This window comes from Taeniopygia guttata, chromosome 2, assembly GCF_048771995.1.
Source record: "Taeniopygia guttata chromosome 2, bTaeGut7.mat, whole genome shotgun sequence".
Taxonomy (NCBI): Eukaryota; Metazoa; Chordata; class Aves; order Passeriformes; family Estrildidae; genus Taeniopygia; species Taeniopygia guttata.
The window spans coordinates 139,854,985-139,879,171 of NC_133026.1; the positions used below are offsets into that span (position 1 = coordinate 139,854,985).

General features: G+C 39.4%; 1 protein-coding gene across 11 annotated transcripts; it reads left to right on the forward strand.

Moving 5' to 3' along the window:
• Nucleotides 1-47: 47 nt before the first annotated feature.
• On the forward strand, nucleotides 48-22,811 carry TBC1D31 (TBC1 domain family member 31). 11 transcript variants are annotated; one of them, XM_030266628.4, is made up of 22 exons: nucleotides 48-458; nucleotides 2,750-2,896; nucleotides 3,448-3,563; nucleotides 5,416-5,594; nucleotides 7,945-8,096; nucleotides 8,516-8,675; nucleotides 8,909-9,109; nucleotides 10,263-10,439; nucleotides 11,237-11,316; nucleotides 11,421-11,567; nucleotides 11,845-11,978; nucleotides 12,972-13,105; nucleotides 13,682-13,861; nucleotides 14,836-15,068; nucleotides 15,678-15,827; nucleotides 17,008-17,143; nucleotides 18,889-19,023; nucleotides 19,846-20,040; nucleotides 20,457-20,607; nucleotides 21,612-21,728; nucleotides 21,873-21,902; nucleotides 22,448-22,811. In XM_030266628.4, the coding sequence occupies exons 1-22, from the start codon at nucleotides 382-384 to the stop codon at nucleotides 22,582-22,584; spliced, it is 3,168 nt and encodes a 1,055-aa protein (XP_030122488.2). In that variant the 5' UTR covers nucleotides 48-381; the 3' UTR covers nucleotides 22,585-22,811. The 11 variants fall into 11 exon arrangements, with proteins under 11 accessions (XP_030122488.2, XP_041569992.2, XP_030122492.2 ...); XM_030266627.4 differs by having other exon boundaries at nucleotides 321-693; nucleotides 815-2,896; XM_072924972.1 differs by having other exon boundaries at nucleotides 325-458; nucleotides 815-2,896.
• The last annotated feature ends 1,376 nt before the right edge of the window (nucleotides 22,812-24,187 follow it).

A 24,187-nucleotide genomic window follows, 5' to 3' on the forward strand; every position in this document is an offset into this window, starting at 1 on the left:
TAGGGGCAACCGGGAACAAGTCCTGCGCCTGCGACAGCCTGAAATATTCTGAGTGACCTATTGCACTGCGTTATAAACGCACTTGCCTGCGAGGACGCGGCGTTTTTACTGCATTGCCCGGCGCTGGCCGCGCTCCGCTCTCCCGTCCCCACCCAAGTCGCCGCGCGACGCCCGCGAGGGAAACTACAACTCCCAGCAGCCCGCGAGGCCGCAGATGGAGCGGTTCCATTCGCTGATGTCTGGGGGGGGGAGCGCTCGCCACCTTTCTGGCTCCTCCCCATTGGTGAAGCGGGAGCGGGCTGTACCACGCGAGCGGCGCCCCCCGGCGCGGAGCGTGGGCGGAGCCCTGCGGCAGCGCGGGAGCGGCGGCGCCGGGCGGGGATGGAGCGCTGCGATCTGGGCGAGCGGCGGCGCGGGCCCATCTGGAGCCGCAGGGCGGGGGCGGCCGCAGCGCGGGGGTAACGGGGCCGGGCCGGGGGGAGCGGCTGCCCGAGAGGAGCGGGCGGACGGGCAGGGCCGGCCCGGGCCCACCTGAGCCTCTGCGGGGCGGTGGAAGGGGCACCCGGGGATACCCGGTTAGATAACGAAAGGAGCACGTTCCCCTTGAGTGACGGAATCGCTGCGGTTGGAAGGGACTCTGGAGATCTGCCAAGGCAGGGTCACCTAGAGCAGCTTCCATAGGAGCGCGTCCAGGTGGGCTTGGAATGGCTCCAGAGAGGGACACTCCACGACCTCCCTGGGCAGCCTCTTTGGTGCCCTGCCATCCTCAACGTGAAGTTCTTCCCCCTGCTGAGGTGAAACTGTTGTGTTTCAGTTTAAGGCCATTGCTCCTCCTCCTGTCGCTGGGCACCACCGAAAAGAGTCTGGAACCGATCTCTTGGCAGCGCCTTTGCGATACTTCCATGTATTAATGAGATCCCTCTTGAAGGCGGAGCAGGTCCCCAAGGAGGCTGTGAAACCCCCGCGCTCAGGCTGCGCAGCTTGGCTGGACACTTACCCTAGTTGTTTAGGTGTATTGAATAAAATGCCATGGGGAATTCCAAGAGATTAGTCGCAGTGTGGTATGCTATGTAAATACTGTCTGGTCTAAGCTGAAGAGCAGCGACACAAATGATGCTTTGGAGGTCTCTGTCCCCAGAGGCCCTGTGCACTCCTAACTGTGTTCTCCTTGCTTAGATTAGATGCAGGGAAACTTTTGAGAGGCAGAGAGTGACGCTGAGAAGGTCTTTAATGTCATAATCCCACACAAACATCACTAGATTTCAATTGCACTTTAAAATATTTTATCTTTCTGATTTCATTTTTATGGCCCTTTTGTGGAAGAAAAGAATGGGCTTAACAGTGAGGTGCAATTAGTTTTATCTCTAGTCTGCACCATAGTTGTATGACCTTTTAGTGTTCACTCAGACTATGTAACATTCCCCCACAGCCGCATGAAGGTGCTGGGTATACACATAATATGTTATGTGTCTCAGAGAGCTATCAGTATCTCATGCAACCATGGTCAGAGCATTCTGAGTATCATATTCTGTGCCTCAGAAAGCTATCAGCATCTCATGCAACCATGGTCAGAGCATTCTGCAAGTGCTCTGCAGTCTTTAATCAGCCTGCCAATATCTGGCACACTTTTGGTGTTTAGTTTAACTGTGAATTCACATCCAAGTGATAATACAAAATGATTGGGCTGTTCAGTGTTAGGCAATAAATCCTGGATTAGCAGATCTTCCAAATTTCGATGTCCTGCTTCCTGGAAAAACCTTCCTCTTACAGCTCATTTCTGCATCTGGCTCTGTTTGTGTGGACAGTGCCTTATAAGGATAGAAGTGGAAAACTAGAAAGTTCTGTTCTGTAATAGCACAGATGAATAGTAATAAAAAAGGCTTTCTTCATAGAATTGTAGAATGGTTTGCAGTGGAAGGGGCCTCAAAGGTCATCTAGTTGCAAGCCCCCTGCCATGGACACCTTCCACTGGACCAGGCTGCTCAGAACACCATCCAGCCTGGCCTTGAGCACTTCCAGGGATGGAGTATCCAGAACTTCTCTAGGGAGCCTGATTATCTCGCCACCCTCACAGTAAACAATTTTTTCCTAATGTCTAATGTAAACCTACTCTCTTGCAGTTTGAAGCCATTCATCCTTGTCATGCCATTCCAGGTCTTTGTAAAAAGTCTCTCTCCACCTTTCTTGTAGGCTCCTTTCAGGTACTGGAAGGCCACAATTCGGTCACCTCAGAGCCTTCTCTTTTCCAGGCTTAACAATCCAAATACTTTCTAAGACTGTGAAAAGAAGTGATATTAAAATTGATTTTCTCCATATCTAAACAGACTGGTTTCTTACAGTACTGCACAGCTTCTCAGTTTTGTAGAACGTTTCTTTGCAGTGGTAATGATGAGCCAGGTTCCCTTCTGAGGGTTGAATTGGGCTTTCAGATACATCTGTGTATATTAGTGTTATTCATGAATAATGGAAATCAGGTAACCAGGAACCACGTGAAAGGATTGTGAATGGTGAATTTTCCTCATCTGCTTTACATATCTCCTACCCACCTTCCAACCCAGTGAATTACTTCCTTTGTAGCATACTTTTCATATAGAAGTACATGGGTTTCATGGGAGATCTTTCATAGAACATGGAAAATCAGAATTGTAAAATCATAAGATAGGATTAAAATGTTTCTATGTCTTGCAGATATAAATGGTAATAAAATTATTCTAAGCATGGTTGTTTTGCTGGTTGTTTTTCTTTACAGAGTTATAGTGAACATCATTCACAGTGTCCAGGGGTACCATTCAAAGACAATACATTTTCTGAATGTGGCTTTTGACAGTTCTGGGGATTCTCTCCTCGCTGGAGACCGCCAAGGGAATATATATGTTTTTGACTTGAATGGGAACAGGTAAGAATATTTCTATTATGACTTTTTAATTGTCTGAGACATCTGTACCATTCAGGTGTGTGGAACTTGCCTGGACAGGATCCCACAGGTCGGGTTTTAACTAGATAGTTTTAAATAGGTAATAGTTTGCTCAGGGACGAAACTTCAACCCACTGTCTCATGTAGGCTCCCTAAATGTTATTTCATTAGTTTAGCTGCTCAAATAGATCAGAGGCTTGCAACTGTAAAAAGAACAGCGGTGCCATAGAACTTAAAGGCTACCACCAGAAGTTATTCTTGGACCAGTACAGGTCAATGAGTTACAGTAGACTAGACTAGTGTTTTCATTTGCAGAAATGCATCAGCCAGTCTTTCAGCATTTTACTAGAGTTTTAAAATACTAGCACTCATTTTTAGATCTACTATAATTAGATATTATTTCCTTACTTCCTTCTTTTGAGTTTATTTTTTTCTCTCTGTGAAATATATTGAAACCAATTAATTTACTACTTCACTTGACATTAAATGAACCAAAGTTTCCTAACACAATGAGAATGTGTATTTTTAAATAGGTTCAACCTCGTTCAGAGAACAATGCAGGCTTGCACTGCTTTGGCATTTAATCTTCACAGAAAGACAGAGTTCCTTGTGGCTTTGGCAGATTATTCCATTAAGTGCTTTGATACAGGTAAGGAGAAATTTCAAGGCTTAAATGCTATCTGTATTGGCATGAAAACATATATAATTTTAGTTTTGACCTTAAATTTTTGGACAGCTTGTTTTATAGAAATTATACTATGTATTTCATGCCATCTGTCTAAAAAGAAAAGTTTGGGCCCATGTTGGTTATAGTCCTTGGGTAAATGAACCCTTTGCTTTGCCAGAGTTCTTTATTCTCACTGAGTCACACAGGCATTTGTTTAACTGAAGTCCACCACAGGATTGTAGTTAGGTATGTTAATTTTCTTAAAGCAGTTTTTTATATGTTTACTTAGAATGAAGTACTGTATTAAAATAAAGCCAAAACCAGTTGACAGTATGTTAGTTTGCAACTGAACAAATTCTTAACTATATTTACAGCAAAATATTTGAACAAAGTGACAGTGTACACTAAAAGAAATGTCAATACTTTTGAGTATTCAAGTAGTTCTATATCCTTATTGAAAAGCAAAATTAAAAATTAAATTACAGCTGCATGTCTCTGTCTTGATTAGAAGTTAAATGGTGAAGGGCGGTGACAATTCATTCCTCATAAATTATTCTTTACCTATCAGAAAATGCATTTGTAATGTCTCCATTATATCAAATTATTGCCTGGATTTAAACATTTTTAAAAAGCTGTAGGAGTCACTCATCTACAGTTTTAGGGCTTGAGATTATCTGTGAAGATTTTAATGTAGCACAATGTTGCTCAAAATATAGGAAAAGTCAGAGTTAAGGTCTGAAATCCTCTGCACTCTTTCTCTTCCTTTCAACAACAGCAAGACCAAACTTAGATATTTGGATGCACTTAGAGAAATCCTTATTACTCCAGAGAGTACTGCATGTTCATATGGTGCTGTCTGCATTTATCAAGTCATACTGAAGAATGTGCTAAAATATGAATGGTGCTCACCTCAATCAGTACAGTTCCTTAGGGTATTTAGACAGTTCTTACCTGATGGGCTCCATCCCTTCTTCAGAATACATACTCTCTAATCCCCTGTCACCTCTCAGGTGATGATAGCTTTAAGCACTCCATTGTCTGTAAGCACAGCAGAAAGTTTGACTGCTAGTCTTTATGAGCTGCTTTATAGCCATTTCCTATCTTTGATGCCACAGCAGTAGCTGGAACCACTCCATGGGCTGCCAGGCAAACCACCCAATGTAAACAGTGTAATTGCCACGAGTGCAGTTTGGCTGCTGAGGGAAGATTAGTGGTCATGCAGTCACAAGTGGGAGACACTGCAGTCAGAGGAGCCATTTCCTTAGAATGCAGTGCACAGCATAAAAATGTTTAAGGTTCTAAAAGAATTAATGAGCTGTTGCTTTCTGACTCTGCCTTTCTGTAGTCATAGCCCATTGTCATTAAACCTTTATTCTTTGCACCTGTAAATAGTTGTGTAATCATTCACACGTTCTGTCCACAAGTAAAAACAAGTGCAGAATTCTAACCAGACCATTCAATCTCAGCTTCTATGGGTGTTCACATCAGATATTCTATGAGGCATGCTGAACTTAACTGATCACATTGTTCATGGCTTTCTAAGATTGATTTTTAGACTAAATGAATCAAGTCTGTGCAAGTTGGCTTTCTGTGCAGAACCAAGCATAACTTGTAAAATGTTATTTGGAGATGAGGAGAAGGTTGTGCCACACAGGTATAAAACCTATGTGAAGACTGATACCTTTGTTTCTTGTGTGTTGGGCTGTGATGGCAAATGGTTATATACTAGTTATGCTTAAAAGTCTTTCACAGCATAGTATTGACAATAAAGAATAAAGTAGTAGTTGTTGACAGTGGCTGAATGACTTTCATATATTTTCATCAACTTCTACAGAAACCCAGGAGCTAGTTAGTTGGATGAGAGGCCATGAGTCTTCTGTGTCTTCCATCTCTGTCCATGAGTCAGGCAAGTTTGCCATCACTACTTCCACTGATACAGCTCAACTGTGGGACTTGGACACCTTTCAAAGAATAAGAAAGCTGAATGTTCGTCAGTCTGTGGGTATACAAAAGGTGAGTAAAGAGCAATTGCTAAAGGCTGAACAAGCACACCACACCACAGTAGGTATAAGATCACTTATTAAAATCCATTTACTTGTAAATAGTCTTTAAAATACAGATGAATCTTTTTTGTCATCTTTGGGCATCTCATCTGAACTTTCATCCTATCACATCACCCAGATCACTGAAATAACGAGTCAGTAGTTGCAGAGATCTGTTGGGAACTTTTAAGGAGCCTCCGTCTTTAGAGATACTCAAAACTTGCTTGGACATGACCTTGACTAACCCAATTTAACTTGGAAGTTGGAATAATCTTCTAGGTTGACCTTGCATTAGCCTAGGGTGGGCTCAGGACCTGTGTAGATTGATTCCAACCTAAATGATAGTGGGATCTAAGAGTGTTGTTAAAAAAACAGTTTTGGTGTTATAATGGTAACTTCAAACAGTCACCACCACCTGCCTCATTCAGCTTCTTATTCCAAAGCTCTTCTGTCTGTGCATGCAAAGCACTGAATGTGGGAACAAATGAGGCTGAAAAGGAACTCAGCAAAAAGAAATCACTGCTTCTCAGCCTAGTGGTGTCTTTGCTTCTGTTTGCTGCACAGACCCACTGGGACAGCATGGGATGAGAAGGATGACATGTTTGTGCCAGGGAGTGGTTTAAGTAGGTCTCCCTTAGCATTACACTATTTTAAACAGGTCTGCCTGCGCCACCAAATGTCACACTTTGGTCTAAGTACTACAGAAAGTCCTGACCCAGTGCCTGAGCATGGCTTGCACACGTGCTGCCCTGCAGTGAATAGTCTGACAAACACCACTTCAAACCAAGTTTCCTGTCAGGCTGGCCACTAAAAAGCCGTGCTGCTTTTGCAGAGAACAAGGCTATTCATTTGAGTGTCCTCACCCAGTTCTGGGTCAGGCAGAAATTCTGTCAGCTTAAAATAGTCACCTAGCAATTACTGTGAAAGGTCATCCATAAATTTTTGTTTGTTTGTTTTATTAAAACTGTTGTATAGTATATGTTGCTAAAATAATTATAACATCCTTCCTCCAAAGATGGATGCATTTCTCTAGTGGAGATTTTTCTAGTGCTCAGTATCTTGTTTTGTGTAGGCTATGTGTAGGGAATTGGAATTGCTCTTGGAATTTAGTAGGATGAGGATGTTGCAGTATGGAAAAAACTTTAAAGCCAAACAGTAGAGATTATGATTGAATTAATAGATCACATTTGGAAATCAGGAGCCTGCTCTCTTTGGTGCTACCACTTCTTATAGGACATTATGCAAATGATCTGGATTTCATTTTCCTGTCTTTAGAATAATGGTATTTATTCTCATCCCACAGTCTAAGACATATAGGTAAATACGTGCTTTACTGAAGTTCAGATTTATTGTTAGACCGCAGGCCTGACACTCAGTGTGCAAAGCTGGATTCTTGCTTGCTCTCTGAACCACTGTAGCAGTGTCACATCCATCTTGTGTGCTTTTTGATGCCTCTTAAGCCCAGTTGCACTCCAACATACACCTTCTGTTAGGTTGGTATGGGGCAAAGCTAATTTAAAAAGATAGAGACTGAGGTGCAAAGTGAAGAGAAGCAGGTGAGACAGATGAGAATATAACATATCTACAACGATCATTTCCAAAGCATCACTGTTTATTCAACAGCTGCTTGTGACCATCCTGTGGTATTTTTCCATGGCAAAGCAGAAAATTAGCAACTATTCAGTACTCCAGTTTACCAAAATTCATCTGCTCTCAATTTTTTGTCTAGTTTTCCTCAGGGTCCCTGAAGGACAGACAGCACAGTCTCTCTGAAGATAAATTACTCTGGTAGCTGAGATGACTCTTTTCCCCACAGGTTTCTTTTGCTCACTGTCAAGTGACTCATTTGGCCTGAATGTCCGATTTTCAGTCACTAAGATGAAACCCAGCCCACCTATCCATATTTCCAGATTTTCAAAGCCCCAAGAGATCATTCAGACCAAAACAACGAACTTTGTAGCACTGACTTAATCTCAGCCAGTGATGTCCCCAGCATTTATATTGCGTCCTCTCTGCACTCATCGGAAACAATAAAGTTTAACTGTCATAAAAACAAGACAGATAAAATTTAACAGTTATTTCAGTTAGTTAAACTGGCTTAGCAAAGGGTACAACACGTTTTAACCAGTGCAAGGAGAACACACCTACTCTTCTCTAGGCTGTCACAGGGGACAGGGGCCAGCTCCCTGTGGGATCCAAGCCTAGCACACTTACAGTAATAGCCACACCTCCCATGATTTATTTTGCCATGCACTTTGGTAATTTAAAATGTACTTCCTTGACAACATCCCTTTTTTTTTTTCTTTTCCATATTCTTCCAGGTTTTTTTTCTTCCATTGAGTAACACCATTCTCAGCTGTTTCAAAGATAATTCTGTTTTTGCATGGGAATTCGATACTCTTCACTGTAAATACCAGTTGTCAGCTCCTGTAGAAGGTTTTGTATTATTTTATAAGGTGTTTGCTGTTACCAGGTAAATTGCTATTTTAAACATTCTAAAGGCAGACTATAAAAATTATGATTTTAAACAGGTTCTCTTTCTTTATTTGTAATATTTTGTGGAAGTATTGAGCTATAGACTATGATAAGTTTTTGAATTCTGCTGTGGCTGATATTTTCAGCAAGGATCAATAGCAGTTTTTATTATAGTCCCATAGCAGTTGAAATAAATTAGGTTGCTTTTTAGTGACCACTAAAATAAGGTTTAAACTATCCTTTACTAAAGGAAATTTTATTATTTAGGAGCTATTTTGTTCTTTCAGGAGAGTATCACAGGAATAATGGCTGATTCAGAACTGATTTGAGGGCATAGAACAAAATGAGCAATCTCTCTTTTTAGCTAACACTAATTTAAATTATAATATGCTGATGGAAGCTTTACCTGTGATCCAGGAATGGTCACACTTTGGTAGCTGGTGGGAAATCAAATCATCTTCACATATGGTGTTTGGAATTAAAGCGTTTGATAAGAATAATCCAGATGCCCGAGAAAGTGCGAGCTGTCCGTCACCTGGAATTCCTCCCTGATGAATTTGATGGGGGCTCCAATCAGGTCAGTTTTTTCATAAAGCTTAAGACAGGAGTATTTGGGCAGTGGATTCAACACCTATACTTGGAGGGCTTTTGGGGGGCTCGGGGGGTATAGGGGTATACAGCACAAAAGGAAATGCACATTACTGTGCTGAATCTTTGCTGCTTTAGCTTATTGGAATGTTGTTACTAAATTGGATGTTCCACATTGTTTTACATTGGCAGTATTAATAGATGAATCCTTTTAACCTGTAGGTCCTTGGAGTGTTGAGTCAAGATAATGTTATGAGATTTATCAATATAGAAACATGCAAACTTCTTTTTGACATTGGGAGTCCTGAAGACGGAATTAGTACAGCAGTGATTAGCCCGAATGGACGGTATATTGCCTCAGTAATGGAAAATGGAAGCCTTAACTTATACAGTGTCCAAGCTTTGACTCAAGAAGGAAATAAGGTATTTTACATTTCTTAAAACAGCAGTAAGACCTCTTAAAGATGATATTTATCTGCATATGTTTTGCATCAGCAGTAGTTTGCAGAGGTGCCATATTTAACAATACAAATAAAGAAAAAGTGATTTGTACAATTTCCTTCATAGTTCCTCCAGCCTGTCAGGTAATTTGATGTTTTCAAGGTATATATATCACTGTGTTACTAGTGTTGGAAGGGGGAGATGGTATTTCTTTCTATAGCAATTTGTAATGGTGTTTTGGAGGAAATGGAAACAGAATAATTGTGCCTCTTCTGTTCCATTTCCTACAGGAAATATTTTGCAACTAATGCTCTCTTAAACTGTGGGCACGAATGATGTTTTTGTTACTGTGATTTTGTTCTTCTTACTATGTTATTGGATACCAGCACCCATCACTTATGGCACAATCATACACTTCTAATCCTTCCTAAATAACAAACATTCTAAATACCAGTTCTTATTTTATTACATTAATTTATTAATAGGAGTCAGGTTTCTAAATACAGAATTCCATGTATCTTTAATCACCATGTCTTTGAAGTAAACAGTAGCCAGCTCTGGATAATGATGGAGCTGGAGCTGAGGAAGGATGTGTAAAGATGTCACACACATTCCATGTGCACTTTTGCTGACGGTTTGACATAAACTGGGATATCCACTTTGTCACTTGCTTTCACAATCTCCAGCATTGAATTAATTAGTACCTGCCTGACACTGAAGACTAATTAAAGTTTGTAAAGGTGTTCTGTATTCTTTTAACTGGTGTTATAGAAATGCAAAATATTTTAATGACATTGAGAAACGCACTAAAGTAAATAACCTGAACAGTATATGATACACATCTCTAGTATCTCAATTATATTTTTACTGTTTGCTAAGCAAGAAAATAACATGATGTTTGAGTTAGCTTGGAAGCTACATAAACCTTCTCATAGAGCAGTTTTATTAATGGACATCCTTTTCCAGGAGAATACAATCTATATCTGTTTATTTATAGTATAAATATGCTTCTAGTCTTCTTTTTATGGCCATCAAGCTCAAAAATGTGGCATATAAAATAGAATAAGCAACAAATTATATTTATTTGTAATCCGTCTTACAAGATTTTAACCAAAGTATTTGTACTTAATACTAGCCTCCACCATTCATGTTCAAAGTTGTAGAAGATGGACCCAAGTACACCTCAGAGGCAAATAAACTGATCACAAAAGTGACTTCAGGAAGGTCAAAGGAGCCATGGAAATCCAAACAAAGCAAAATTCAAAGCAGATTGCTAAAACTGCAAGCAAATACATCACTTGAAAATAAAGAGGTAGGAAGAAATTGCAAATATTTTGTCGTTCAGTCTGCAGTGTTTCTATTTCATTGCCATTTGCTTTAAAAAACAAATTCAGGCACTGAAGCACTTGGATATTTGAGCAGAGCAGGGATTAAGGAAATTTTAGTACCATTTTTTTCTCTCTATTTAGCCCATGCTCCTACAGTATGTGATACAGCCAGAGCTGCCTCCAGTCTGGGGTACCTCTGCAGTTGTTCAAGCAACTTGTGACACATTTGGTATTTGCTAGATCTGATCTGCTTCCCCGCAGAAAGCCAACTGGCACCTCTAAAATGTCTGCCTAGGACCTATTTCCTTTTTTTCTTAATTATTTAGCAGATTAATTACTGTGACATTTATTCCCCTCTGTCATCATGGTGCCATTTTCTCGCTCTTTTTCTTGGGCCTTTTATGTGTACATATATATATATATATATATATATTTATATTCCTGTTTATGTATCACCATATGATCTATTTGTTATGTTAGTATTCTTTATGGTTTGCTATATCCATCATTTAATTGTACATAGTTCAGTCAGTTTGGGTCCGATCTGCTTCTGACTGAAATCAATGGCAGCTGTGCTTTGAGTTCAGGAGACAATAAATGATGATTGAATTACCTTTTTGTTGTTGTTGATGTTCCTAGGACTATGTAGCAGACAGCAATACATGCTAGATTTTTTTCTTTGACACCATGTGATAAACTTCCAATATTTAGCCACTCTCATCAATTAGAGTGCAAAAAAATAGGAAATGGTTACATTTATTGTTGATCTCCTGTTTTGTAGAATGAATTGCGAGGTGGATTAAACAAGAAACGTCTGCAGGCCTTATTGAAAGAATTTGGAGAATATCCAGCTAAGTACAGGTGTTTTTTGTGTGCATGTTCATGCTTGCACAAAATAAAATTGCTTGTGTTTACTGGCCTGTGAAAAAAGAATTTCCTTGACTAAGGCTGCATTTTAATTGCAGGATGTTTGTTTGGCGTTCCTTATTACAACTTCCTGAAAACCACTTGGCATTCAGTAGCCTGATAGATAGAGGAATCCACAGTGCATTCGTAAATATTCAGAAAGAGTACCCTATCAAAAGTGGGAAACTGCTGAGAGTTCTACAGAGGTAAAATAGATATTTGTATTTATTTAAAATATTACAGATTTTTATTTTCATATAGTCATCTGAAATGTATCCAGTAGCTGGAAGCAGTTGGAAGAAAAATTAGAAAATGACATAGTAGTGCCCTCATGCAGTTTTGTTTTGGTAACTCATACAATCCTGCATCTGTCTTGAAGTTCGCAATCTTTCTATGTTTTGATTGTAAAATAAATGCTATATTTTTGTTTGGTTTTGGATCAATGTTTTCTACACAGTTTTTTTTGTTTGCCTCTGTGTACAGGACATTGTCAGCTCTAGCTCATTGGTCTGCTATCTTTGCTGAGACACCTTACATGCCTTTGCTAGCATTCCCATTTGTAAAATTATTCCAGAACAACCAGCTGATCTGTTTTGAAGTTGTTGCTACAGTAGTAGGTAAGCAATGATTTTAAAAACTCAAATATGCTTCAACATGTTTAAGCTTTCCAAAGCAAAAGAGGTTTTCCTCCTGAAATGAATAAAGTATTTCCTTGTTAATAGGTCACCAGGGTGTTACCAGGAATTAATATGGAGCTTAAAACAAAAACCTCAAAATATGAAACCTCCTTTTGCAGTGTTTCTAGCAAAAGGTTAGCAGTTTTAACAGTGTTTGTAAAGTCTTATTGAAATGTATCTAGCATTTGCAAACCCTTATGTATCTAGCATAATTATATAATAACAATTAAGTCTCTGAGACATGGGAAAAGTAGTCACAGCCACCCACCCCACCTGTCACCTGCGCCCAGTCAACAGGGAATGATCTCTTTCAAGGTTTGAATAATCTCTCTCAACTAAACTCTGTTTAGTTGTCTTGAGCATGTGGTAACTCAAAACTAGACATTTGTCTGAACACTGGCTGTGGCTATCTTCTGAAGAAACACTCTAAATTAAAGTGCTTTACACTTAAATTAGTTGTTGCAGCTGCTGCTAAGTCTACAGAAGATGTGTGCTGCCAAGTATATATACCCACTTTGCAGCCACATGCTGTTGGTGAATAAGTATCCAAGTTTACAGAAATTATTCTTAGTACGTTAAAAATTACATGATCCAGGCCATAGTTTTGTGAGACAGAAACACTGATTTAAATATTCCTATTTGCTTTCCATGCCTTAGTCCCACAGCTCACAGACTTTTTTTCATTTTGTATTTGAGCCAGATCAGTTCTTCATTCTGGTTCACAGTGTATTGACACAAAAATTCCATGCCAGTGCAGCTGGAGGGAATGGTTTAAGAATACTTGGAAAGAGAAGAGATGGGAATATCTTAAACAGGTTTTGCTGCCTGAAACAACATCTTAAATGCATCTGCTTGATAACCAACTTCAAGGCTGTCATCAGTCTTTCACTCTGGATTACAATGGATTGTGTTCAGCTTCTTGTTCTCTTTCAGTTAATTTTTGTCAGCACTGGTTTGAGTACTTTCCCAATCCTCCATTTAATGTCCTTGGTATGGTGGAAAATGTTTTGGCACATCATGACAAAGAACTACTTCAGCATTTAATAAAATACAATGTGACTTCACAGGTAATCGTGTAGACAGCTTTTGTATACAAAAATATACTGCAATGAATAATAGTGCACTGGTCTTTTATTTTGATATATTTCTAGTCTGGGGGAGTTTTCATTAAATAACAGTGAATTATGTGAGAGTGTAAAGAATATATCATTGATTTCCTGTTGTTTTTCCTTGTCCATGATCATATATATGCTACTTTATTTCTTTAGAAGTTCTTCGCTTTCAAGTCCACATTGCTTAAAAATCTACTCATCAAATTATAAATGTACCTTTTCTAATATGGACATAAGTGTGATGAATTAATTTTCTAATCCCTGTTTATCATTAGGGATTATTATAGCTTCACAAACCTAAACAGAACATTTAGACATCCAGTGAAATAAGGAATTTATTTGTAATCACCCCAGATTAACTTTGTATGTTTACAGTAGGTGATTAAATTTACCTTGAAATGTTCTGTTTATTTCCTTTTTCATAAATGAATAGCTTCTTGGTATAAGGCAAGAAAAATCACATTGTTTCTTTAAAAGGAATGATTAAATTGTACTAATGGATCATTTTGTCAATTTTCCCAAATAATTTAGGTTTATGCTTGGCCTCTCCTAGAAACACTATTATCTGAGGTTCTAACAAGAGAAGAATGGCTGAAAACCTTTGACAATATTTTCTCCAACCATCCTTCATACTTTCTAATGATTGTCGTTGCCTATGTTATATGTTCCAGAGCTCCCTTGCTCCACTGTAATCAAGCAGCAGATTTTGAGGTAAAAATTTTCATATTTAAGTCAATCATGTGGAAAAGATGTATAAAGCATTGTATCCGTTGTTGGACAGGTTACAAGGAGATCCCTTTCCAAATTAGTATCTGGTACTTGACAAATACACAATAAATGAGGAAAACATTGAGCAGTTTCCTGCAGTTTCATGCAAGGAGAACTTTAAAAGCTTTCTAATGTCACTAAAGGCCATTTTTAAAATTTCAATTGTTCATCAAGCACAAAATTATTCTGTCTCTTTTTTGAGGATCTAATATGGACTTCTGCTTCTGGAGACAATACACAATAATTCTGTGATGTTGTTTCATTATTGTCTTGACAGATTTTCAAAATTAGGCAGTATTATTGGATGTTCTCTGAAGCTAAATTAAAATGTTTCTTTATGTTTAATGTTCCATGGGAAGAGGTTTCTTGTGACAATATCTCTGTAGGCAAACAAAGGGTTCCACCTCTAAAATGTGCTTCTGAGCAGTCAATTTGACTGACATTAAGCAGATAACATTATTGCTATGTTTAATAATGACTGTTTAGAGAGTTTCTTGGTAGATAAAATCTTTGACAAGAAGAATAACCCTGCAAGAGGAGAAACTTCTGAGCTTCATGGCTCAACACTGTAAGTCAGGGCAGGTTTATCCAGTGGTAGGAGTCACTGTTGGGCACTCTACACTGACACCCAGCTTCCCAAATCCCTTATACAGCTGCCATTTGAAGAGAAGGAAAAGAACCACAGCATCCTTTCCCACCTTGAAGAAGTTTGGCTCAAGTCACTTGAGCTGGTGATGTTTTATGAATTGGTAGGGAAAACTTTAAAAACTTTTAAAATTAACTTTTCAAATAGATATCTTGCTATTTTTCATTATAATTCCCAAATATGTGCATTAAAAATAAACATGTATTTATGTAAAAATACATTAAAGTGCATAATGTTGTGTAGAATGTAAATGGCAGCCTGTCTCTTACAGTATTTCTTTCATCATCGTAACAACGTGGACATTAATGTTGTGATTAAGGAAGCCTATCATCTTATGGAGGCTACACCACTGGATATCCATCCACAGCATATGCTTGATGACTTCACACCACTTACAAAAGGACAGTACCCTGTGTTTAATAAATATCCCGTGTTCATTGTGAATGATCAAGCTCAGAAATGGGAGAAGATCAGACAGGATGAAATTGAATACCTGCGAGAGAGGTATTAGTGAGAAACTGAAGACAGTCTCAGACTGGGAAGTACAGGTGGACGTAATTGCCTTTGTATGTTGTAATGTGTAGTCTTGAGAAGAGAGATAAGAAAATTCAGGAAAAGGACTTGAAATAGCTGCTAAAGGTTGAGAATTACTTGTTTGACATGTTTTTACATTAAATCATTAGTCTTATCTTAAATAAAAAATGTTTGCTAATTAGCAGAAGATATTGGGCTACAAGTCACCAAACTTGGAAGCTCATAGCCAGAGCCTAAACCTCTGTTCACCTTGTGGGGCCCAAGTTTTGAAGGGCCAGGAGTTCTTAGCTTACTATTGAAATCAGTGGGTACCATGATGCCAAGGCACCCTTAGAAACCAGTTTTTGTTAAGAATGTGAGGAAGAAAGTACCTGCACTCATTTGTATTGCCCTGTTGTCTCTAACAGTCAGTATGGTAGCTCTTCCTCATGGACTTTGACACTATGAAGGGGATGCCATATTCTTTCATGGCATCTCATTTCAGCAGTTCTTTGCTAGTACTGTCACCAATTTCAAAGTAATCAAGTAATTTCTTGATATTTGGTTTGAATAATTAACATGTGACTTCCGTCCATGCAGACAATTAGCACATGAATCAGAAGCCAAAGCACAGGAACAAAAAGCAGAAGATGAAGCCTGGTATCGAAAGCAGAAATTACTTCAAGAAGCTGAAGAACAGAGGCGAAAAATCCTATTGGAAGAAGAGAAGTTGGCAGAACAGAGCCAGAGGTATTAGAACATAGGAAGCATTAGGGGTCTGGCTACTGTAGCCTGCTATAACATTTTTAACCATGAGTAAAGGAGAAATAACCACTAATTGGTATAAATTGTAATGTGGGATAACTGTGGTCTGGTGGGTCATATTTTGGTGTGGGAATTAAGTGATCTGGGTTGTATTACTACCTCGCCTATTCCTCCCTGGAGGGAATACAGCAGATTAGAGGTCAAGTCACTTCATATTCTTGTCTCAGCTCCCAGACATTTTTCTGCTTCCTTTGGATTGGGAAGTCTCTTAAACAGTCAATTACTGTGTGTCTGCACACAGAGACTTCAGACTTGCATTGTGGGCAGACCCACACTGCAGATACAAGAGTCACTTACAGGATCAGTGATTGTACACAGTCTTGGATTTCTAGTGGATTGAGAAAAACCACTGCTTTGTGTATCGGTTTATAAGCAAAGAGCTGTGATAAGAATGAAGCTGAACAGTGAGTTTGTACATTTTGCAGTTGTGAAGGTTTAAGAGAATTTCAACATCTCCATAATTTCTTAGATGAACTAGAGGTAATCATGGAATCATTTAAGTTGGACATTACCTTTAAGATCATCAAGTCTAATGGTTAACCCAGCACTGCCAAGTTCACCACTAAACCGTGTCCCTAACCACCACGTTTTTATCACATCTCCTAAACTTCTGTAACCTACAGAGTTGGGTGGTTTTTTTTAAAGATGACAGTAAGCCTTTATTTACAAGCTAATCCTTGAGTTTGTGGTTTTGTTCCTTGAAAGAGTTTGATATTTACCAAATAAACTTGGGACTAATTTTGTGCAGCAAGAGGTACCAAGACACTGGCAGTTATTCTAAGGAGTAGTTTCCAGTTATGAATCCTTGCAACATTAAACTAATACTTATTAAAGTGGAATAGAAACAGAGCACAGGACTTCAAAGCTTAACTGGGGATATTGCCACTAGAAGATGTGCATCTGTGAATTTAATTTTGTCTCATAAATGAAAATTGGACATTTTACAGGAATGAAAGCAGCTGTCCTAAGCTTTTTTAAGCTGGAGATGAGCTCACAGTAATTAATGCCTAACTGCATTGCGTGTTTGTGCTCTTTGGTTATGACCTTTTACATATACAGTATTATTTCTGTTATTTGTTTATTTCTGTTTATTTTGGCCTCGAAGGCTTGCTGTTGTGAAAAGAGAACTGAAAGCAAAGGAACTGCAGCTTTTAGATGTTTCAAGAAGGTGTTTTCTGAACTACCAGCAAGATCAGCTTCAAATGGAACTGAAACGTCTTGATGATGAAATTGCAAGAAAGGTTGAGTATTGCTCAAGCAATTATTTTCTACAAGGTTTAATAGGGAAAATAAATGAGGAAAAAATGCATAACTAAAATTTTAGTTGATATACTGTTATTTGTGAGCCCAGAGGTGTATTAAGCATGAGGTGGACTGCTTCAACTTTAAATGCATAATTTAACAGTTAGTGGCAGTGCTGAAAAATGTAATGAGCTCCTTAAAGGACTAGTGAATTCCCAGCTGTCTGTGGGCTGTATGTCCAGATTGCAAATTAACTCTGCCATTGATTGAGAGGTTCCACAGTGGCCTGCAGGGTTTAGTTGTGGGCTCAGCAGCTTGAGGGAAGTGAGGAACATGTAAAAAAGAAATAAGTGTATAAAATGTGTTCTTCATCCGGAAACTCCCACCTTTTCATCTGTGATATCCAGACATATCTGCATTTTCTGGAGAGAACAGTATAGCAGATTGATGTAGGTGATGCAAAAATGTCAAGTTGCCAACAACATCATTAAGCAAAAAGAAGTGGATGGTTCATCAGGAATGTGCAGTTCCTTTCTGAAATGATTGATTTATTCAGAAATATGTCTATTCAGTAATAAATGGCTTTAATCAGTAATTCTGTTTAAAGTTAAATTTTAGTTAATTATTATAAATAATTATTATAAATTACTGCAAAGCAAGAATGCCAATGGAAGGCTTTAGAAATGTTAATTTTTATTAAAAATACTCAGTTAACTGTTTAGAAATCAAAGCTACATGTATCCATCTTGGGTATGTGTAGATCCAATGGAATAAAGGAGAAACAGACATCCAGTTCTGACCCTCATTTTTGAAACGTGTCAGCTTATATTTGGGTTTTTTAAAGCTTTTGGTCATAAACTTTTTATAATCCATACTGAACATGACTGGGCTAAATTTCTGTTAGCATTTATTTATTCAATACACAGCCAGCTGTATTGTGGCTACATAACACAAACCAGGCTAAGCTCATTTTTATTCCAGTACATATAAAGTCAGCTCTCTAAGGAACTAATTCTACAGTGATCATCCTCTCTAGGCTGGAAAGGTAGCAATTATTTAACTAGCTGGGGATCTCTGTTTGCCCACAAAGTCTATGCAGGCTTTCCCTGCACTGTTTCACTGCCGCCAGCGAGGGTCCCTGCTCCAGCCTCAAAGGATGTTGACTTTGCCGCAGTTGCTCAGTAGATTCCTACAGGCCTGGGAAGGGGTTATAACTTTTGCAGAAAATAGTGTAGATGTGCCCTGGTGGATGTGAAAAAAAGGTGGTAAGCTAAAATGATGTTTCTAGGTCTGCTGCTGGGTTCTACTACTGCGGCAAATCATCTCTGCATTCAAGCTGCAGATGTATTTATTGCAAATCCCGGGGCCATGAAACACACTTTATAGTTAAGAAACATTTTGGGGTTTTGGCTAAAATTTGCCATAAATTTCAGAATATTTTCATGATGAATCTGGTTCTTTTAGGTTGGAAATCTGCTTTTATTCTCCACTGTAATCTGGAGAATGGAATTACATCCCTTGTCATGACTCAGGCCACTGTTATGACTCGTGCTTTATCTAATTCCAAGTGGATAAAACAGCAGGGTCTATGACTTTTTTGGGCAGTTGTTATATGTAGTGGGATGAGATGTGTGGATATATTCAAATACTAGTTTAATGATATTTTAATAAATGTTAAAGAGATGGAATTACCAATGTGAGCTAGTAGCTTAGCAACGATAATTTTTGTTTGTGTGCTTGGCAGCATCTAATCAAAAACCAAGAGGCAGTTACAAAGGAAATGAAAGATGAGGTGGAAGCCCATCAAAGAAAGGTGGATCTGAAAGGTGTTCAGAGATTGACAGAAATAGATAAAGAAGAAATACAGAAAGCTCATACAGTAAGATGATTGGATCTTAACATGTGTTCTAGGGAGTCAATATGCTAATTTATACAATTAGCACTAGTTAATAGTATTTTGACTGTAATTAACTAGTTCAAGTTAATATGGAAATATTTTCTAAAAAATCTCATTTCTAGATACCTAGATTAAGATTCTATGTTTAAAGTTTTGAAATTTCCAAAAATCTGTCTGAAGTGTCCATACAGCTGTATAATATTGGAATTCTCTGGACCTGCCAGAAATATTAGCTTTTATTTTTTTTACTTCTCAAAACTTAGAATGCACATAAGACTCAAAACTGCTTTTCAAAACAAGTCATCCTCCTGATAAGGAACATGTTTTGTTTGTAACCATAACAAAATAAAAGACAGCCTCAAAGGAGGTTTCAGTTGGTAGTACTTGGCAGGAAATTCAGCTGTAGAAGCTGTCTTCTAAATTGCAGTAATGAATGTGTGTAGCTTGACATTAGGAATTGCTCAGATTTTCAAGCTCAGAACTTGTAACTGCACAGTTGGAAAAATAGTTGCAGCTATCCCACTGGCCATATGCTTGGCATCTGCATTTGTGTATTGTCTAGAAATAAACATATGGGTCTGAATTTTTGTAAACAGCATTTGAGTTTTGGAAGCAGATGGATGTGGGTGAAAGTATTGGCATTCAGGTATCAATCTTATGTCAGCTGCACCTGTCAGTGAATGGCTCTATCAGGGACATCTGACAGGGATACCGGAGAACACCTCAGCTAGTCTTGCCTGATCTGTAGGTGAGGCTGTGCAGTTGGGATAGACTGAATTTCTGGTAAGAAAGGTGTTTTCTTAGGTGGCTGAAGAAAATTTAGCCAAAGCTGAGCAGAAGCACACTGACACCGACTGGAGGCTGCACCAGCAGCGGAGACTCAGGCGTGATGACCAGGAGCAGGAGAAGCGCTACAGGGAGATTGTCGAGCTCCTGCATGACAACAGGGTGAAAGAAGCTGAACTGCTGAAGGCCATGAGGGAGACAGAAGAAAAAAAGGTATTTGCATAATTTCTTTTTCTAAGTGAGCCTGGCAAAAATGTAACCACCTGTAACAGGGAGTGCAGAAAGCTGAGATGTATTAGAGAAATATTTTGTTAGAACTCTCCTTTTCTGTTTTGACTGGAAGTATCTGGAAGCTGGAAGCACAAGAGTGAATTAGTAAGGATGTTTTAGCCTTAGGAAAGCATATTCCTATTTCTGTAAGTTCCTCTCATTTTTATTCTCTGACCCAAGACTTTTACCTTTCTCCAGATGGTTGAATGAGACATTTTTCAAAATGAAACCTTCACACAGCTGACTACCATATTTTGATTTTAGGGTGAAGTGTAATCTGTAATAATCCAGATGGTTCTGTTTGTTGCTTTTTCCTTGCAAGTCATCTGTTGAAGACATTTAATATCTCTGTTGCACAGCAGGAAGATGTTGTACAGAATAAAGCTCAGCTGGAGGAAGAGCAGAAGGTGGCTGCTGCTGTAGATGGGCACAGGAAGCAGTTCTTAGATGGCAAAAGGAATGATGAGTTAAAATTGGCTGAGAAGCTGCAAAGGGAGGATGGACATTTTGGTGAGCATGTAGATAACACAGTTCTGTGTGGATGTTGGCATGAAGCATTCAATGACTGAATACAAACAAACTGTCCAATACTGGGGATAAACTTCAACATAACTCCTTACTAAGCATTCCATAAGTGCTTTTTGGCAATATTCTTTCATGAAACAGATATATCTGTTTTCCAAGGCCAGACTTGGAAAGAAATTTCAGTTTGATACCTATCAACTGCAGCAATATAAATGGCATTTTTGGTAGGAGCACAGGTTTAGCTCATCTTGAAACAATTGTAAAATTGCATCCATTAGAAATTTTCTGTCAAATAATGTCCTGTGATGACATACAGCATTATACCAAGAAGTAGTTTTCCAAGTGTTTGTTTTAAAAAACAAACAAACGAACCCCAACACATTTATCTGCTTCCAGAATTGGCCAGTACATCCTTCTCAAGTGCTGCATTTGTGTGTTTTTGCAGGTATTTCTCCTACCCCCCCACCATGCTTCCAAGGCGCACATAAAATTAGTGATTAATATTAGGGTTAGGTGATTAGTATTGCTTTGGGCAAACTTTTTCAGCCTTTGTCCTTATTTACCTAATGTTTTAGTATGCAGTATTTTGCAACTGTGCATAATTAAAGTGGGTGGCTCCTAAAACTACAAGCATGAGTAGCCATATTCCATATGATCTTAGTGGCCTGTTTGTCAGATTAATTACATAGGAAGAAACAGCACATGTAATTTCTTAAAGAGCTGTAATTTCTTAAAGGGAATTTTAAGAAATTAATGAAATTACAGAGCTGTAATTCCTTAAAATGAAATGCTGTGATGCATAGCTTTGACCTGAAGAGTAGAAACATTGACCTCTAATTCTGAGCAAATTGTTCTTGCCATTAACTGGAGTGGGTGATTGTTCTAGCTTTGCTTCCTGGAGAAAAACTGTTTTACCTCCAGCTAGAAAAATTCACTAGAAACTGCAATATTTTTAAGTTACAAATAACCCTTCTTTCCATTTCCCACAGAGGGACTGCACAATTTAAAGGCCAGGTGTCCAGAGAGAGGGGTAGAAGTCCACCAGGTGCCAAGGCCTGGAAACATCTATCTCAATGATTTGTCTACATTAGCATCATCACCACACAGTAAGTTTATAAGTTAGGAGTCTCTTTCACATTTCATTTCAGAGCATTGCTGGAACACCCAGCTGTGTGATTGAGTCATTAGTTGTGTAGGTGTTTAGTGGATAGTAAACCAGTTTATTGTTGTGTTCTCTTTCACACCTGCAGAAAATGTCTTTGCTCCCAGGGATGGCACAGGTAAGAAGTGCCTGAAGTGTGTCATGTTATGACAGTGGTCCTGGTAAACCTCAGCCTACTTTAGTTGCATTCTGACCCGATCATCTTACCCATGCTTTTCCTGTCTTCGTAGCTGTTTATGATTCAGGAATGTTGAGAGGCTGTAGAGTTGTCTTTCATCAAAATCTGACTGGGGGTTATAGTCAAGAATTAGTCTAATTTCCTCTGGTCTGTCCTAGCTACTCTGGCAGTGAAAGCACAGTTTAAATTCCAATGCACCTTATATACATATATTATATATATATTATATGTATATAATACAAAAATCTGCAGGCAGTGGGAACCTCCAGACCTGCTGTAGCCCCCATTGCACCTGACCTGGTAGCCAGCAGAGGCACCGCTTTCAAAGAACTTGCTCTTACCAGTCTGAGGGCTGCCTCACATCCAGTGGTACTGAAAACCAGCATTTCTCTGACAGAGATGTCTGTTTTCCAACAGGTATTTGTAGTGTTTATGGAAAACCACTAGTTGCAATGTTAAGTTTCTTGCACTTTTGTTGTCTTTAGACAGAAGACGAGCAGAACTGGCGCGCCAGGAGTGGGAGCTGATGGCAGAAGTCCGGCAGCTGAGACGAAGGCTCGCCTCACGGGCCAAAGCCAGGCACCCTCCAGCTCATTTCCCAGCTACAACGTGGTCATCTTGAGAAGATTTGCTCTGGACCTTAGCTGCACTTTCAAATTATTAATCAGTGAAAAGCTAAATATGTATAGTGTGATTCAGGTCGAATCATAGACTTATTAAAGGCTTTTGGAGATATTTTTATATAAGAATAAAATCCTAGAAAATATGTCCTAGCTAGAATATATGTCCTTTTTTTGTAGCCTTCTTGTTATTTTTTACTTCTGAAATAAACTCATTTTTTACCATTAAGTTACTAAGTTTGCAGTATTTGTGTACTTAATTTTTTCTGGTGGCTGCCCTGACTTGAAGAAACAAACCACTGTTAAAATGCTGGTTTTGTCAGTGATATGTAAGTGGAATCTAAAAGTTGTAGCAGGGAAATTTGCAATCAGAGAAAAGAATCCTTTCCAGTGAGAGCCAAACATTGAAACCACGGCCCAGAGAGGGTGTGAAGCAGCTGCAGCTGGAGATGTGTGTAGTTGTTACACATATTAGCTAGCAGGTTCATTTCATTAGAAAGAATGGGAGAGAGGATCTAAACAAATACCTTGCTCTTTGTAGTGCTTGTGGTACTGATGGCTAATGCTTTTGACCCAAGTCAAGAACATTATGTGATGTTACAGTAAAAAGGAATAGGGCAAAGTTAATTAAAGTGACTCATCCATAATTGCTACACACAGTGCTGATACAGGGGTAGACTTGGCCCTGTGAAAATATGAGGACTGGGATCTTAATTTGTTCTGCTTCCCCTGGGGTTTTGCTGATGCTCTTTGGGGCATCAGTATGGGAGCAGGACTGCTCGTGCTGGCCCTGGGAGCTGAGGCACCGGGCAGACCCAGAATGAGACCTCTAACCAGCAGCTTTTTGTCACCTGGGGCAGGGAACAGCCTCTCTGCTTCCCGTTAAACTTCATCAAAACCTAAAAGCACAAAGGTACTTGGTTATCTTTGCCTTAGCATCCTCTGCATCAGGGAGTAGGAAGAGTCACATTAGCGGCACCCAGGATCCATAGAAATCTCATTGCAGCCCTCGGCTGAGCGTGAAGAGTCATCATTGCTTTTCAAAGGGAGAAAAATGCAACAAGCCAGGATCATCTCAGAGGCAGAGGGAGTAAATGAGAAAAATTGTCTTTTTCTGATTGTCTTAGAGTTGGCATATGATTGTTTCTGTAAAGGGAAGTAGTAAACCCGCTGAGGTTTGGCCTGCACCATGGGCTCCATGTGTATGTGCTTATGGTTTGCAAAAGTGGTAAGGCTGTAAAAGTGCATAAACTCGAGTGTTTCTGGAAGGCAAAGCCGGTGTCCTGCCGTGTCCCCACAGCAGCTCCTGGGCGCTGCGCTCAGCCGGGCGCAGCCTGACCCCGGTGTGCCCGCTGCCCAGCGCAGGAGCCATTTCCCCTCCGCACATCCCTGCACGGGCTGGCAGACAGCGCGGAGGCTGAAACCCAGCTGCCGAAAGGAGAACCATCGCAGAGTTACTCCCGGGAGCCGAAACCCGGCTGCTGAAAGGAGAACCATCGCAGAGTTATTCCCGCACATCCCCGGCAGAGACAGGCGCTTGACCTGGAACCACCGCTTCGGAAATCAGGACCAGCAGATTTGGAAGTCGCTCGGAGCGCGGTGTGG

What these genes read in the sequence shown, in the direction of transcription:
- TBC1D31 (XM_072924971.1), top strand. Translation starts at nt 2,670, where the DNA reads ATGTTTCTATGTCTTGCAGATATAAATGGTAATAAAATTATTCTAAGC. An exon ending in ATTGAATACCTGCGAGAGAG is followed by an intron (nt 15,069 to 15,677) that starts GTATTAGTGAGA and finishes CCGTCCATGCAG; the next exon opens with ACAATTAGCACATGAATCAG. An exon ending in GGGAGACAGAAGAAAAAAAG is followed by an intron (nt 20,041 to 20,456) that starts GTATTTGCATAA and finishes TCTGTTGCACAG; the next exon opens with CAGGAAGATGTTGTACAGAA.